The sequence below is a fragment of the Lethenteron reissneri genome, chromosome 33 (genome assembly GCF_015708825.2).
Source record: "Lethenteron reissneri isolate LAM-NWPU_2019-01 chromosome 33, ASM1570882v1, whole genome shotgun sequence".
Lineage (NCBI taxonomy): Eukaryota > Metazoa > Chordata > Hyperoartia > Petromyzontiformes > Petromyzontidae > Lethenteron > Lethenteron reissneri.
Window position 1 is genome coordinate 12,403,873 of NC_083811.1, and position 18,783 is coordinate 12,422,655.

General features: G+C 44.1%; 1 protein-coding gene across 2 annotated transcripts in view; it reads left to right on the plus strand.

Annotated features, from left to right (window-relative positions):
• The window catches only part of LOC133350352 (uncharacterized), a 207,207-nt gene that overhangs the window by 61,917 nt on the left and 126,507 nt on the right, over positions 1-18,783 (plus strand). For both annotated transcript variants that reach the window (XM_061564640.1, XM_061564641.1), the window contains exon 10: positions 12,879-12,996. In XM_061564640.1, coding sequence (XP_061420624.1) covers positions 12,879-12,996 — 118 coding nt within the window. The remainder of the gene's footprint in view (positions 1-12,878; positions 12,997-18,783) is intronic.

Below are 18,783 nucleotides of genomic sequence, written 5' to 3' on the forward strand. Positions count from 1 at the left end.
TGTGTTGCTTCCGAAACGTCGTGATTTAATTATATTTGTTTTCATTTTAATTTATTTTATAGTTTTACCTACGTGACTTAACCGAAAAAACCAAAGAGTATGCATGAAGTAATTCTAGAGCGTGATATAAATCAAAACTCGATTGCATTTTCTCGTGGTAATTTTTTGTTACAGAAAAAAAATACATAATGACATTTTGATTTAAAGCTTTCGTGACTGCAGGGATTCATATTCTTGGTTCTTTCGGTAAATTCACGTTGAAGGGAAATAATAAAATAATATAAATATTGTTTAATATAATATAAACATAAAACAATATTCATATTATTTTATTATTTCCCTTCTACGTGACTTTACCGAAAGAACCAAGAATACATAATGACATGTTTGGTACTACATTTCTGGGTTCGTCTCTAAGCTTAGTACGTAGCTGTTTTACACTGGGGTTTTCTACTCTATACTTGTTTATGTGATCTTCTTTTTACGACAGAACTCCCAATGGTTCTAATCCGGCACTGTCGTGAGAGCACTCAACTATTTTAGAGCTGGAGTCATTCTTCATCAAGATTGAGTGAAAGTTGTGCGCTTATAGAAGGTGAATCTTAATTTGAAGCTTTCGTGACTGCAGGAATCCATTCTCTTTGGTTTTTACGGTAACGTCACGTAGGTAGCAAAAAAATACATCACGACGTTCCGATCGCAACAACAAGCGACCGTCTTCAGGTGAGAGGTTTTTCAGGTTTTTCTACCTCCGTGACTTTACCGAAAGAACCAAAGAGTATACAAGGTGAAATTAGAAATGAAAAATAACATGAGAAAATATGTCCATTTTAATACTCGGTAACACTTGTATGAGTACTCATCATCAGTGAAATGGACATTCGGCTTTTAGAAATTAAAGCAATAAATCACAGGCAAATAAATCAACATCGTCTGCTATTCCCTATCAATTTCACTCATTAAATAATGAAATAAGCAACGTAACAATTGTAGAAGTGTCAGCTTGCAGGTTTAGCACAAATAACACTTCCAGATTTTTTATGCAAGGTGACAATTTTATAAGTTCAGATTATATTTATATGAGCTTATTTAATTAGCTCCGTATTATTGAACATGCCTCGCTAATCAGTGATTCGATGTGTCACATGGAGAAAATTGGTAAACATTTGGGTTGCGCTTGCAGATGCAGATATATTCCATGAGGCTGGGTGTCATTTGTCGTAATAGGAGATTCACATTAATGGGGAAACAATCATACGAATCTTTGGGATGTGTCTTTGCAACATAATTTAATTAACTTAATAAATGTATAAGACAGTCAAGCCAAATCATCTTCTTCCTTAAATGAGCATAGGGACAACGCTTATCACCATTTGCGGTCCTGAGCCAGTCATGGAAATTGCACATTCTCAAGGCACGTGCCAGTTAATATGTACCACAGCCATCATAATCTTAATGAAAAATGTCTTATTTAATCCATTTGTGAATATAGTCTTCTCATTTTCTCTACACGTGAAACACAACTGAGAGCACAAACATCTTCGGAAATATTATCTTTGGCTTTAGATAATACGAATAAATGCGCAGCTCTGTTCGTGTGGAACTTCATTCACGCAACATCCTATGAATCATCGGCTATGTGCATTATTTTGCTGTGGATATCTCCACGCAATTCCTCCACTAATTGTACCATGCTATGTCTGTCATCACCTGTTGTCCCATCTCTTCCCATAATATCACTTTATATGTGAAATACCAATCATCAGCATCCTCTTTCCCACCTTCATGCTCCCATTGCTTGCTGTGAATTGTTATAAAATACATTTCAATAATGTTTGTGTTGTGTGATTTCATTTCTCATTCCTTTTCCAATCGCATCACGCAGTAATGTGCATTCATTCCTCGCGGTGTGTCTTGGCTTGTCAAGAGAAGACGGGACAGGAAATTGCTTCTTAATATCATCTGTCCCTTTTGTTTGGGATAAAGTTTTGCCCTCTTGCACACGTGTGTTTTCTCTGGATTCTTTCCACGTGTATAAACACTCATCTTAATATATACAGGACAGCAGAGCTCAGGCAGTAATAGGCACGGGCTCACTGGTTGGCTGCCTTGCAGCTTTGTGGTTCTTCAGCGATTGTGGGATCCAATTTGCATTCATGACTGTATACAAATGAAGTTAAAACTTTATATCACTTTATTTGCCATCACTTTTTTAACATGTCTTCTGTGGTATCAGATCATTTTCTCTCCATTTACTTTATAATAAGTTGCTCAAACTTGCATTGCAATATCCAAAACTATGCTCGCGAGTGCATTATTTGTCTTGCATCGTATGTTGAGATGCTGTTTCAAGTAGATGTTGTTTTAAAATAAATAATCATTGCTGTCATTTTGTGGAATTATGATCTGATTAGATATTTAAATACATCTGTACGTGCTTATTTAACTTGTAGGGTGGTAATTACTTATTTTTAGAATGAGGCGGACTATTGGTTAAAGTTCCTTGATCCATTACTATAATGTTAAAGCTATCCTATAACAAATTACTCTTTCTACTCATTAAACATGCTTGTCCTTTTGACCGCAGTAATAATAATAATATACGTTTCAGTTTATGGTGTGAAGGATTTCTGAATGAAGGACCACATTTCATTGCAAAGTTTTAGCATTTATAGAGGATAACATTACTTAAAGGCGTGACTTGCTCAGTCGCAGCTTCAATAGAAGGGCTAGCCTATAAAGCCATGCTCGTAACAACATACAAAAAAATCACAAGCTTACATTGTGCAAGCTTTCAGGATAATCTCGCTGCATCGCGTGTTGGTAGATTTTCGTGTTCCCACAGCACAAAGTGGACAAGTGGTGATTTTAAACCGCATTAAAAACCCGCATTAATAACTGTCTACACCAACACCATGATGGGCTTCCATTCAAAGCCACTCTTTAGTTCACAGCCTAACAGTGGCTCCTAGATACGATAAAAAAAAAGAAGAGCATTGTGCTGGCACATTAAATCTACGTGTGTGACTTTTTAAACTCATCATCATCACGTTCCATGGGCTGACAGCCCCTCTGTGTCCACTGCACATTTAGACATCAGTTTCCACTTTCCTCTATTGTAGTGGCGCCACATCTTTCTGGCACCGATCTCTTACGTCATTTAGCCATCGTTTCCGGTTCCTGTTGTACCATCCGATACGTGTCTGAATATAGCACCAGTTTCCTTCTTAGGTACAGCCTGCATCAGGTCGTCTTCGATGTGCAACCGTTGTCTTACCTGTACATTAGTCTCTTCCTTCTATACTCTTTGGTTCTTTTGGTAAAGTCACGTAAGTATAAATTAAAATAAATTAAATCACGGCAAAAAAAAAATTCCCACTTCAGCAAAAACTTCTTGCTGTGGTTTTCCTCACCTGATGATGATTGCTTGTGTTGCACACGGTGGCGAGATGTTATCTCACTTGCCTGGTATGCAAGAGGATGTGGATGCGATCCCGACAATGACATCTGCTGTATATCACGAGGCCTCCTTTGCCAGTACCAAAATGTAATAATAGGTTTTTTCCCCTTTTTTCTGGCAACAAAATTGAAACCCTTGTCTGCTGTATATTTGGAGTTTTCATGTCATCCCGGTGGTCGTTTGGATTTATGCTCAGGTTCTCCAGTTTTTCCCTCCACATTTATAAATATAATCGGCATGCGTTTAGAGTATTTGGCTGCTATACATGTCCACGCAGTAAGTCACTTCATTGAGCTATCATTTGTGACCAGGTCACTTCTGAAAAAGAGCTGCATTATATATGTCCATAATTGGTAATATGTAACAGCAAAGCAGTTATAAGTGACTGCACAGAAATGTGCCTAGTTGCCGTATACAGTACACGACTTCCCTGAAGGCATACCTTCAGCGAGTGTGATGCCGATTACACACGGTTAGAATTTGACCCTCGAATTCGAACCATGTGAGTCGTTTGCCAGAGCGTCCTCCAGCTCAGCGTCAACGTTCGTGATCTCCTGACCCTTCGTCTTCAACGGCAGGCAGCTGATGAATCAGAAGCAGAAACGCTAGCCAACTCCCCGCCTCCAGCGCCATTGCCCGCAGGGGTGCACATTGTCGATCGGGATCCCAGGACGAGACCCACCATTTCGATGTACGATCCGAAGAGTGTCAACGAGATCCATCGTTCGTACCTGATGCAGGGCCGGTTCGTTCCACGCCCCCATTCGTCGGATGGCAGCATGTACCCATCAAAGATGATGGGGGCAAAAAAAGCGCCGCCCGTAGCCATCGTGGTTTGAGACGTACGATTGGCTCGAATACTCGTTCCACACCCAGTTGGTCTACTGCTTCCCGTGCTTCCTCTTCCCGTCCCGCAATCGCTCAGACGCGTTCATCTCGGACGGGTTCCCGGCCTGGAATAAGGTGGGCGGCCACAATTGCTGCCTTTTCCAACATCAAGGTGGTGTGCAGTCATTCCACAACCAGGCGGTACAGAAGGCCAGAGACATGATGAACACAAAGATGCACATCATCATGGGAAAGCATGACCTGGAGAAGCAGACGGCCCAGGCGATCGCTGACAATCGGACTCGGTTGGAGGGATCAGTCGATGCGATTCGATTCTTGATGAAGCAGGGGCTGGCCTGCCGGAGCCACAATGAGTCAGACGAGTCGCTGCAACCGTGGCAACTTCTTCGAGCTGCTTCAGTTCCTGTGGAAACGCGACTGTCGAGCTGGCCCGCGTTGTGCTCGACAATGTCCCTGCAGAATGCCATCATGACTAGTCCCGACATCCAGAAGGACATCATCCATGCCCACGCCCAGATCGTCCAAAAGCTCCTCGATGATGAACAAGCCGACTCCTTCTACTGCATCATGGTGGACGAGACGCGCGATGCGAGCCGCATTTGCGCACCGAAATGGGCTCCGACTACTTCAATGACGCCATGCTACTGTATGTCGAGAAGGAGACTGCTGCGACGGTGACGAACGATCAAATTATATTCTTCCAGGCCATGCACCATCGCCGCACATGCGTCGAATAAAAAGCAAGGAACAAGTCCTTTCATATTTTCATTGCTGGAGGGGTTGCCCCCCCTACCTGAAAATCCTGGCTCCGCCTCTGTGTACAAGTTCCACACAGCAATACCAGTGTAGTGATACACTCAAAGACACTAGGAATAGGAGGCACTCTATGTATTAGTAGCCTTCACAGGGACACAAGGGGTAACCTACACTCTCAGTCAGCTAACAGACTGCCTGACTGACAATGCCGAGAAGGTGAAGATGGTGACGAAGACTCCAGCAGCCCGACGGGATTCCACTCCAAGCAACAGCCCCGAACCTTCGCTCGGGGTCCCCATTTATCCTCCTGGCGTGGCCTCGCTCCGCCCCCGGCCCTGCCCCCCTTCTGGAACCTGCTCATGGGTTCCGGGCTCACCTCACGTGCCCCCTCTATCACCTTTGCCCTACATCCCCCTCTCTGCCTATCACGTGACCTGCTGACAGACAGGGCTACTGCAACCGCAGATCCCTTTCCCTGCCAGCCACCCGCGCTATGCTCCTATAGTGACCCATTCCATGTCACTACACCGGTATCAGATCTCGGTACAAATCAATAGCTGCCACCCAAACACAGATGACTACCCAGACGGTATCTGGACAGCTGACAAGCCTAGTTACCATTCACACTTAGGCCTTGAGTTCAAACTGTGGTTGGTGGTTGATAGTAACATCGTCTCTCTGGCGCATTGTAAATTAAGTGCCTCTTTGAGAGATTGGCCATTGCCATATTAATGTGGAATTTCTACTATTATATCAGGTCTACCAATTGAGTCGAGTGAACCTAATTATTTTGTATGATTTTGCCAGATGCATGGCCATCATCAACGTCGGTCATTTCCAATGAACTGCTCGATAATTTCTCTAAATTTGCACAATTGTCTTCCAATTGTATTACATATTTAAACAGCTGAATTACATCCATGCGGACCATATGCCCTTGTGTTCTCCCAAGCACAATACAGCGCTATATTAATTGTCATATTAATTCCTCGCCAATTGTTGTTTGTCTTTTGGCACCAGCTCGTCGCCTTGCGGCTGCTGCCTTCCCCCGCTCGCCTGTGGTTCCTCCTCGCGAGCGAACACCGTGCGGCACATTACAAGTTGAAAGTGTTCACAGAATCATTATCATTTTTAGTTTCATTGTCCTTTCCCCGCACCTCCAATTGCACGGTTGGCTATGTACGGTGTGAAAGAAGTTCAACATACAGTGCAAAGACAAAGATCCCCCATATAGCTTGAACAGACTGTTGGGGCGAGTGCTGTTAGCGAGCGCCAATGAATGCCGGAATGGCACAAGAGGGGGTGGGTGGCTAGCACGACGCCCGACCGCTTTTGTCTCCCGAGTGGAAATGTTTACACACCGCGCCAAGTAATAATTTCAGGCTGAGTCGATCTAGGGGAGGCCCAGGACCGGTTCAGATATTCGTCACTGGTGTTAGCCGTGAGCGGGAATCGAACTCGTGTCGCCAGATTCGTGCACGCTAACCTCGACACGACCACTCCCCACAACACACAGTACATGCATCATCTCTGAGCCTTTCAAGTGTTGCATTCCGCTTACTCCTCCTGGCTTAATGTCCAGAGTGAAACTAATAAATGAGAATTGGGATGGTGCTGATCTCTCTCAACTTGTGGCCCTGAGCCAGTGGTGGAAATTCCATATTCCTATTGCTGAAGATATTCTAAATATGACGTTGTTTTTTTCTTTCCTTTATTAGCTTCATTTTAATGATATGTTGATAATAATTTAATTAAACATTTTTGCAATTTGTGCTTGTGCATCACTTCCAACGCAGTATCACGTGAAAATGTGGGTTTAATTCATCGGTAATGAATGCCGTGTTAATGTAATGCCTTGAAAGCGTTTATTTCCAGCTCTTGCAACGGATGGGCAGCCTTACCCATCAGCAAATATGAAAACGTGTCGTGTCGTTTTTATATTTTGTGTCATAAATATAAAAAAACTCCATGTGTATAAATTTCGATTTAAAGCTTTCGTGACTGCAGGAATTCATCTTCTTGGTTCTTTCGGTAAAGTCACGTAGAAGGGAAGTAATAAAATAATAAAAAAAACATAATAAAACAATTCTCACGACGTTTCGGCCACAACGCAAGCAGCCGTCCTCAGGTGAAAACCAGGTCTGTCGAGGCGACAGCGTCTGAATGAAACCCTTCTACGTGACGTTACCGAAAGAACCAAAAAAATGACTCCATGTGTACTTTCCTCAAAACGCTGGGCCCTCCCGAGCCAACAGGGGGAATAACTGCTCCACACGATTCTGTCATGAGCCCTGCGTGAGTGTGCGAGAGAGAGACGACCAGTGTGTGCGTGTGTGTGGTGTATGTGTGTCATAATGCAATTGCGGGGAGCGGTAGTGTAGCGGTTAGCGCATTCCACCACGAACCCAATAACCCGAGTTCGATTCCAGCTCACGGGCCAACACCGGTGATGATTTTCTGAACCGGTCCTGGGCCACCCCAAGGTCGACTCAGCCTCAAATGAGCACCTGGTACAGTGTTTAAACATCGCCGCTGGGGAGACAAAGGCGGCTGGGCGTGCTGTTGGCCACACACCCCGGCCTTCATAGGTGCTCGCTAACAGCACTTGCCCCAACAGTCTGTTAAGGATATACGGGGGAACTTTGTCTTTGTTTTCTTTGCATGTGAGAAGTAGTCGGACCATGGTTCACACACTGCACTGCTTTTCCGATGGCCTTGGTTTCATTCTTGGCTTTGTGCATCAGTGACAAGTGCTATCTGAAGCTGTCCTGAGTCTCCCATAAGTCGACTAAGCCTCAAATGAGTAACTGGTGCGATGTGTAAAGTTCAGGCAAGGGAAGAAAAAGGCAGCCGTGCATGGTGCTATCCTCGTCAGACCCTTGTGAGCCCTGCTCGTCGAATTAGATGCTTGGTAATCAACAAGTCCAAATGGAGGATCTTTGTGTGTGTGCACGTGTTATCGTATCATTCACACATTCATCATTTGCCACTCGGAACTAGTCTTAAAAAAAAAACATGAATGCCTGTGCTTTTGACAGCGTTTCTCACGAGTGTAAATACATGGCGAGAATCAACAACGATCCTATTGCACAATGTGTCTGTACACATACATATATATGTGTATGACAATTTACAATCGTCTTCTTATTGTCGCATGGCCGATGTAGATACAGAGCAACGACTACAATGTCACATTCAGGTGGTCCAAGCCAAATAACCGCGTCACGAGTCGCGGAGTGTCTCGTCGCTGTGATGCCTATTTCATATTTGTGGATCGGACATAGCTTCGCCAAATGTAAAAGTTGCACGGTCTGTTCCGGACGGCCACAGTCGCACACTGCTGGAGCGTTTGTAACTTTCCATTTGTGAATGAGGTATCCTAATCTGCCATGCTTTGTGTGGCTGTCGTGTAGAGAGAGAGTGGACCTTGAGCTTCGTGGAAGATAAAACCCAGGCATCTTCTACGTTGGCTTTTTCACAAGGTGTCTCCTCGTGGAACATGTTAAATGACACTTTAGTCTGTGGACTGGCATGAGTCACACGGAACTTACGTTTGGGAAGCCCTGTAAAAGGGACAAGTGCAGTCATTGCAAGGTATGCATCTGTTCATGGAAAATAGCCAAATATTTACACAAGCAGTTTGGTAGATGGAGACAAAGGAACACATTCTTAAGCCGATCGTGTTTGGACGAAAGCGTGACCGCTGTGAAAAATTGTTTTTGACAGTTGCGGCCTTCCTCTTCAGGGTTATCCTGTTTACTTTTGTGGTTAAGGCGACCGTTCTGCGGTGTTTCCCGAGCACTTGTCTTCATTCGATTTCATCCGAGGCCTTCTCTGGTCCTGTATTCAAACATTGAAATGACTGTATTAACCAGCTTTGCTCAAGTCTATACGTGTCTCGGTATTCCATGACAAGACTGAATCTATAAACATACTGTGTATGTGAGCATGCTTACATGTCACAAGTCAAAGTTAATCGAGGGCAGCCCATCCTACAATTGGCGGTGTGACACTCACTGCCTACCAGACACTCCCACCTCACGCCAGAGACTCATAACTGGCCTCACACACTACTCCGCTGAGATCGCTCACCGGACAATAATACTCACCTGACACCTCTCACCAGACACCCACATATTCATAAGACTACGATGGTTGAATTCCCACAAAATAATACTCCTATGATATTCAACGCATGCTATTTTATGAATGCAAGCTGTTAAATATGTACATCCGACTTCTGTGTTAATTACATCCTAAATATGTGTTTTTCTTAATATGCATGACTTATTGTAATTAACCACTAAACCCTCAATAATCTCTACAGTAATATTGCAACAAAAAACCCCTGACATAACGTGATTTCAGCGATTATACAATTGCCCTGTAACTACTGTCTACCCAAAACGTCGCAGTAATGCCAAATACTGCAGTCGTCACTGCGATGCTGGATTGGGCTGTTCCTTTTTAAGTGTTCGTTTGTCAAACCACAAACACCCACGCAGTTTTTTTTTTTGCGAGTGACGTGGCCTGTGTCATCATGGGATCATGAGTGAGTGATAGTGACGATGGGGGAAGGGCCATCATCCAGCAGTAGATATATCACGGATGATGATGATTTGTATTATGTTATGACACATGTTTACCCCGGAAAGCCTCACTGAATCAAAATACAATCTTTCAGGAGGGTCCTGCCAAGCTTTTGCAGCAGGGTGAAATGTTGCAAAATGTAATCCCAATAGAGTAAATTGTAGGTAGTTTTTTTTTTAGCATTGAGATGTTTGGCCAATAGAAGTGACATTGAATGAGTTCATACTTCTTGGTTCTTTCGGTAAAGTCACGTAAAATAATTCTCACAAATTTTATTATGTTTTATTTTTATTATTTTGGTACTTCCCTTCTACGTGACTTTACCGAAAGAACCAAGAAGATGAATCCCTGCAGTCACGAAAGCTTTAAATCGAAATTTGAGTTCATACTCTTAGGTTCTTTCGGTAAAGTCACGTATGTAAAAAAAAGAATAATAATAAAATAAAATAATAATAAATGAAAATAACTTAATTAAATCACTTACTCTGATTAATAACGATCTTGTTAACATCCAGCTTTGTGATGTGTGGTTCTGGCTTCTTCTTTGATATGAGGTTGAATTTAGAGATCAGGTTAGCTTTGCACTTGGCTGACAGTGAATCAGCAGAGGCAGCAGTCATGTTGTCAACGTGGTTCCAATCAGAAGGGGACATTTTTTGTGTTAAACTTAAATGTGTTTGTAAGAGAGTCTTGTCTAAACTATCGAGTTAAAATCGGAGTAACCTTATTCTTTGAGATTAGTGATAGGCTAGCTTTAAATAAAATCTGTTTAGAGTTCGGTGAAGATACAGCAACCGATGTGAGTGTGAAAGCGACGGGTATTACCTTGTTATCGCGGCATCTCTTGAGGAAGGCCAGTGTCTCGAGAAGCTGTGACGTCTTGTCTCGTTGTCTGTTAAAGACTCTAACAGATAGGTGAAATTCCTCCCCGTAGAGGGAATTAATTCTAGATTTGAAGCTTTCGTGACGGCAAGGATTCATACTCTTAGGTTCTTTCGGTAAAGTCAAAGAAGAAGCCAGAACCACACATCACAAGCTGGATGTTAACAAGATCGTTATTAATCAGAGTAAGTGATTTAATGTATTTATTTTCTATTTTATTTTATTATTATTCTTTTTTTTACCTACGTGACTTTACCAAAAGAACCTAAGAGTATGAATCCTTGCAGTCACGAAAGCTTCAATCTAGAATTGAATGAGTTGTTTAGCTTTGGGAGGACACTGGAACTCGCTGGAGGAAACTGATGCAGAATAGGGGGGAAACAGAAACTCCACAGCGAACGGCATGGAACTGAGGCCCTTCTTGCTTTGAGCCACAAGTCCCACCGCTGATGAAAAGGATGTTGTCAATTTCGTACGTTTGTATTACTATTTTATTTATTTGTTATTATATAATGTTTTTTTTCATATTTTAGATTTTCATATTTTTAATGATTATGCAGAAATTGTATCAATTTTGACTTTAAGCTTTCGTGACTGCAGGAATGCATATTATTTGGGTCTTTCGGTAATCTATCTACGTGACTTTACCGAAAGACCCAAAGAATATGTATATATTTTATTTCGCGGTGAATATTTTTTTTATTTTATTAAATATTTCGCACGTTATTTTAGTATTTCTTTTCTCACTTTTTGTTGTGTCACCGACAATCCATTGTGATAGTGCCTACATTTTATTCCGAACAAATCTTATGCAGATTAAAATGGACATGTGTATTTTGTATATGTTTTCTTATATAGTCGGGCAGTAAAATAATTGTCAGTTGTGTTTTAAGCATTATTGTTATCGCTACTCTTGTTTACCCACCAAAACATTACTTAGTGTCATGACTCTTTTTCAGGAGGGTCTTGACAAGTTGTATTCCCAGTTAGATCACATGACTCATTTCTCTGATGCAGACACCCACGATGCTTAGTTGCATTGCCAGTGACTCAGAAACCTGTGCACAAAAGGCAGTCAACCTAGAGCAGTGAGTGAAGGAGAACTTTCACACCCAAACAACACCAAAACAATCCACAATCCATCATGTTTGAGAGAGCACGGCTGCAGAGTGAGGCCTGGCCAAATATTATTAAACCCCTATGATACAGAATGCCTTTATTTTCGTTCCCTGCACCTGTGTTGATGCATAATAAACAGACTCTCACTGGAAGCACAGATTATTTAGAAAGCCTTTCTCTCGCAGGGTTGTTTAGTTTTTTGCCCTGCTTTGTAGTGTGCGAGCAATGCTTTTAAGCAAACAGATTACCGATGATCACGCTCAGGTGTTAGATTGAGACATCCCCTGTGCGTTTGGAATTGCCCCTTTTAAGAGTGGAGTAAGTGGCTTACGTGAGTGGTTCCCCTTGCATGGGTATGGAGCGAGCATCTCTGGCACTGTTATCGAACCCTGGGAAAATCGCAAAAAGTAAGTGTCCTCCCTCCGCAAGCAAGTGTGGGTGGCCCTGTTCGCCACCCTGAGCCAGTGGTGGAAATTTCACAATCCCGTGGCGGGCGGGGGGGGGGTCAGTCCATTCAAAAGACAACGATTGGTAAATTTCTACTAAGGTGGTACAAATGCCATCAATCCAAAGCGTGCGATGAGCTGATTTGACCAATGACTGGAATTTGAACTCCTCTCCGCCTGATGGATGCTGCCAATGGTGTTGCGGTCAGCGCCCTGGACAATCCACAACGCGAGAACTCAGCAGGCAGCCACGACCTTCTGTGGGCAGGTTATGACGCGAACAAGACGGGCGAATAGAATAAGAACCATCGAGTGCGGTTTATGAAGCTGTTAGTTGAGCCCCTGTGTGTGCGAGAGGGGGGCTGTGGCAAAGTCATTATTTCAGTTCTGTTTTGTTTTAATGCAGTACTTGAATTGCAAAGGAAAATCCAAAAAGTTGACATTAACAAAACGCTTCGTGATAACATGGCTTTAACGAACAAACTACCTCCCGAATTTATCACAGTGCTGCAGTATTGCGTCTCGACCATTATAAATCAGTGCATATATATTTGTTGAGGGGAGGGGGGGGTGCTCAAAATCCAAGGTCCTCCCACAGGCTGCAGCCCCTCGCGAAAGCCCCCTGCGTTATTCCGGCTCCCGGTGCTCGCCAACGGCACTTGGCCCTGCTCCCCGTCCGACCGGGGGCTGCAACGGGTCGGTCGCCGTGCATCTGTCTTTGTGCTCGCGAGCCACCCACGCCCGTGCCTGTTTCTCCTCGCTTCTCTCTCACGCAGGGTTGAACGTGATGTTCCGCTTGGGCCTCAGCATACTGCAGCTGTTGGAGGAGCGCCTTTTGGAGATGGCCGACGTTTCACAGATCCTGCCTGCGCTGCTCAGGGTCCCAGCTGACGTGTGAGTTGGAGGCCACCACCCCCCTGCCCCTCTCGAGGCTGCTCCCTTTTAACGATCTGCTTGTCATGCTAATTTTTCCGTGAAGGTGGCTGGGTGCTAATACTGCGGCTTTGTGTGATGAACACTGACTCGACACTGCCGCTGATCCGCGAGGTTTCAACCCGAGCAGCATTCACCATTGAATTGTCAAATGCAGCCAATTTGACGCGCTCAGATCGGGCTACGGTGGCTACGCACGCAAACACAAAATGTAAAATTTTCACTTTTCACTTCGTTCATCTTAGCTCAGCACATACTGCTGACACGTATAATGCTTATACGTCGATTGACATGCGGTGAACGATTATTCCCAGAGCGTGAAGGACTGGAGTCTAGTATTGCGTAACAGAGGCTGTTGTCTTTTCCCCTGCCAGGACGGTCCTCCAGTAGAATGTTTGGCCACTTCCATGACATGGATGTGGTAATGAATCCAGCTTAATGTGGTTATATACGCTTTCATTGATTTATTTCAATAATTATCATAAGAAGCATAAACCATCACGCTAACTCCCGTCATCCTCGCAGCGGCGGCTTTTGGCGAGCTATCGAAAAAAGACGGTCACCGCATCCCGCGCTTTCAGATGCGCTTCTGCAGCCGTCTGGAACGCTCTTCCGTCCGATATTCAGAAGCCACTGGAGTTATACACTTTTAAATCTAGATTGAAAACTAATTTCTTAAGAGCTCCTTGTTGTGCTTAGTTCGCTGTTCTTCCCCCCACCTCCTATTAGCATGGTTGGCTACGTACAGGACGAAATAAGTTAAGCATATATACGGTACACATATACAGCAGAGGAAGGCCTCTCCACGCCATGTTGGTCATGGGGGATGTTTGACCATACTTCACTACACCGTTCAGCGTGGGTTGGTGACGTGGGGGACCCAGAACGTGCCAACTCATTCTCAGACTCTAATTTTCGCTGATTCCGAGGCCCCAGTGATCGAAGCACCGCTGTTACAAGGACGACCACAGACGAAGATCGTCGGCAGTGGTGACAGTTACAGGACATTTCAGGTTGGGAATGTGCAATCTAACAAGAGCAAAAATAACACATTATGTAGTACATGCTACTGAGGCTAGACGTGGCTGGGTATAGAATTCGAGTTGCTGGCATTGTAGCCCAATGTGCTGACCACTGCATCACCACTCCAATGCTCTGCCCATAAGTTTCTTGCTTAGTGTCTCATAATTCGTTTATTGAGATCCACGGTAATAACAAGCCACTTGCGGGTCAGCGATCAAAGTCGGACCGAGCCGTTAGTCCCTCTAACAAAAAACACACAAATAAATAAAGGGAATTCCAGCGTGAATTCATAAGTTTACAGCCACCGCTCTTTGACCGCCGGTGTGCAAATAATCAGGACATTGGCGTCTCTCCTCCTGCTCACCCACGGAGGGCCCTTTTAAGTTTTTTTTGTCTTTCCAGAGGGTGAGTGATGTTGGTGTTTCCATTTAATGGCCTAAAAAGCCATTCATTCCACCCACTGGCCCAGCTCGTCATTGAAGGAGGAAGCTTCCCCCCGCCCACCCCCCGAGTTATTTTCACACAAAGGCCCTCTGCCATGTGCTGGTGTACTGGAGGGCCCAAATGCCACTAGGATCGATTTTTTTGGACGATGCGTGTTCGGGACCTTGAAAAACGCACACTCAGAATGCAACATCGTATCTATTGCTGCCCGTTTAAAGTACGTAAATAAATACGCAAACAAGCAATGCTTTTTGATGAAGACTACTCGAGTGACTGCATAAAACACGGATGTTGAATTAATATTTGTCGTCATGATTGGTAGAAATGTCAAGTTGAAACTCAGCCCATCAATCCACTCTGGAGTTGATAAGATCAGTATCACCTTATGGGAAGTCAACAGTGGTTATCATATGGATATACTGGATCCCACCAAGGGGATTTTGAATTTTCCACCACCATCTCAAGGGGACACTCTTTAATGAGAGGTTCGCTGGACTGAGCAGACACCCAGGTAGGATTTGAACTCACTACCTTCTGATTGTGGGGTTAAGTGCTTCCACATTCATCAACAAATACTATCTCTGGTCCCTTGGACGACTAACATCTTATGGATAAATTCATTTCACCATCGAAAATATGGATTTTCTACCACCGGCTTAGGACTGTAAACATAATTTTAGCACCATCTCTTACTGGTTTAATTGGAGACCATTTTAACTTTAATTCTGGTTATCTGTGATGGTCGTTGCTGCTGTTGGGATAACACTATGCAAACAGAAAAACAACTGGTCTCATTACCTGAAAGCATGACTCACCAGCTCTGTGATGTTTTGCACAGTTTGAAGAGTGAAAGAGGTTCGTTGATGGGAGATAATTCACGCAGAGGCTGATACAGAGGCGAGAAAATTGGGTTGGAGTGAGCAGACAGAGCAGTGTCAAAACATGCGGACAATCCGCCGTAAGTTGTTTTTGTGCAACACTGCAATTTTTTATAATTCATATGTAATTGTTTTGAGTTCATTCAAATTTAGTGTGCATAACAATTACCGCGTAAGAATGTGCAGCTGATAGTACTAAAGTACTGTGGATAGATTCCTGTATAAAAAAAACCAAGGGGCCCTATTCAAACATACATTTTGATAGAACAATCCACATGTCAATGCAAAGCTAAATCATGTTTTTGTATTGCTCTCTAAACTTTGTGTAGAGCGACAGAAAAGAAGCAAACGTGCTAATGAAGAAGATAGCAAAGGAGATATGAAAATAATCTTCATTATGATTCGAATTTGTTGATGATATCGATGAAGACTGTGATGGTAATGGTGACAGTCCTTTATTTAGACAGGAATGCCTGACACACAAATAGAAAGATCCCCCATATAGCCTGAACAGACTGTTGGGGCAAGTACTGTTAGCGAGCACCTATTAAGACCGGCACGGCATATGAGGGGGTGGGTGGCCAGCACCACGCCCGGCCGCCTTGGTCTCCTTCGTGGCAATCTTTTCACACTGCACCAGGTACTAATTTGAGGCTGAGTTTACCTAGGGGAGGCCCAGGACAAGTTCAGATAATCGTCACTGGTGTTGGCCATGAGCGGGAATCAAAATCAGGTAGCCGGGTTCGTAGAGCAGCGCGCTAACCGCTACGCTACCGCTCCCCTTACACAATACAGCACACACACACACACTTGCTGATATGCAATATACATGTAAAATACCACTGCAGGACCCTCCTGGAAGCATGCCTTGAGACTCAGTGAGGCTTTACATCCAGACAGAGATGGCATTGTGGCAGGACATTCGACTCACAAGCGAAAAGTAAAAATCCTGGATCAAGGATGCTTAGTATTCATACAACATGCAGCGCAACGTGCAAAGCCCATCGCAGAGCCAGACGGCACAACGTATGCAGTAGCACACGTGCATCGCGACTCGCGTTCCCTCACATTTCTACACATGTGCAAAAAACACTCTAATTAAACCCACATCTCATGGTTATTTATGCTTGCTGTTGTTTCCAATGATGTGCTGTCTGATCAAGGCAGACTAACTAAAGGACCTGGAGTGACTTAGGAACAGCGCAGGCTGTAAATAACCGATCTCTTTCAAACGATGCGGCAGGGGTGCTGCCTTCCGAGAAGCCGATGGATAGTCTTACCACCTTTTTGCTGCTGTGTAGCAAACCCAGACATATCTCTCCATCAGCACAAGGTCTAGCAAAACTGTGCATTATTCTCTAAGAAATGTCAATATTACCTCGGTACCAGATCTCGCTACAAATCAAATCCCTGCCACGCTAACTCAGATGCAAATTCCCGGCCTGTCTGGGTCACATGGAGACACATGCAAACATTAACCCAAGGAGTATGCTTGTATCACATAAAGTAGCGCATCGGCGATTGTTCATGCCTGCCAGTCTGAACAGAGATGCCAATTCCCGAACTGTCTAAGTCAAGCTCAAACAGGTGGTATAGCCCTCCCGATGGGAGACATTGGAGGCATGCTCCCAACACACGATGGACGCCATCGTCCTCTCAACACTCGATGATGTCTCAGTTGTTTTGGCACTCCCCGCCCCATGCCCCAAGGCAGATTTCAGTTTTGTTTTTTCTAAAACAAACCCACTTCCAGGAAAATTATTCATTCAGCACATTTCCAGGATTCTGTGAATAAATGCAGCAGTGCTGTTGCACGATCCCGGTATAATAGCACTTTGCACATTCTCAGAATGGGATGCTGTCATTGTGTAATGGTTAGCACACTAGACTTGCGCTTCAGAATGGTGCAGGCTCAATCACTTTGACCAGGGGCGGTTTCTTCATTAGGGCAATTGGGCGACGCACCACCAATGTCATTAAACCACAGAGTCACGCTAGCAGTCACTGTGCCTCTGGATATAGTCCAATCAGCGTCATGTCACGTTCTGTGGAGTACCGCCTCTTCTTGGGCGATTTCACTCCGGCTGAGAATCGCCCCGAGTGGCCCCATAGACTTACATTCAAAGATGTTTTTTTTCGACCGGGGGGCGCTCCAATGCATTCTCTATGGCTTCCGGGAGGGCTCGCCCGAACGTGCTTACGTCATCATACGTGCTTACGTCATCATACGTAAGCACGTTTCATCCAACAATATAATTTGTGGCCACCTAGTGGAATCTTTAATAAAATAAACTTGAGTGGTTTGTTTTAATAGTGAGTATAGAAACAAACAATATGTATTGTAAGAGTCACTTTATTTTTCATTAATATTAAAGAAGTGAAGTTGCCTTTACATGCTTAAGCTGTTAATTTATCCATTGCATGGGTGGACCTTATCCTTTTCAATCATCCAGACATTTGCCCCCCCTGAGAGATTTTGCAGGAGCCGCCACTGTCTTTGACAGTCTTTATTTTGTGGGCCAATATCCCCTCAATAAAGTAGGTATCGTTGCACATTGCAACGATCGATCTCGATGGGCGTCAGTTGAAGTGAAGTGATATTATACCAGGGTAGTGCAATACCACTGCTGCATTTATTCAGGAATCCTAGAAGTATGCTCCTGAATGAGTAATTTTCTACCTCTATCCTCCCAGTAGTGTAAATGATTACTCCATAGTGGATCGGTAGCTCGCGTATCATATGACAAGTTTTCGGAACTGCCACCTCTTCCTAGACGTCTGACCTGCATGAAAGAGTCGTCCAATTATCCTCTAGAGGGGCTCGCTAGAGTTCGCGCTAATGGATGCATTTCCATAAACTCCAAGCAAGAAATTGCAGGTCTGAACCTCGATATATATTACTGGTAGTCATAGAAATGAACTTTGGGCATTATAATGTTCCCCTCCAAACGTTTATACCAACTGGTCTAAGAAACAGAAACATTTGTAAGTGTTTTTAATATTGAACCCGTAACCTCGAACATGACAGGGGTCAAGTAAACGTACGAGCAAAGAACACACACCCAGAGGTAGTGCACTCCACGTATTTGTTATCCCCTAACAGGGGTGGCGATTAGAGTTCACGAGGTTATTTAATACCGATATTAGATCCCCCCCCCCCCCCCCGTGTCGTCCGATGCGCAGTAACAAGTTACACCTTGATACATTGGCCCATGAGCCATTGTATAAGACTGCAACCACATGCTGCTTAATCTGTCCGGATGTTGCCGTGGGTATAGCGCTCAACTCGCAATCGGATGAAGACCCTACGGCAGCCCGTTGCCATGTCTCTCTCTCTCTCTCGATCCGGCCATTTTGTCGTACAGCACGTGAGCAGACATGTTGGTTGGTAATCGACAACAAA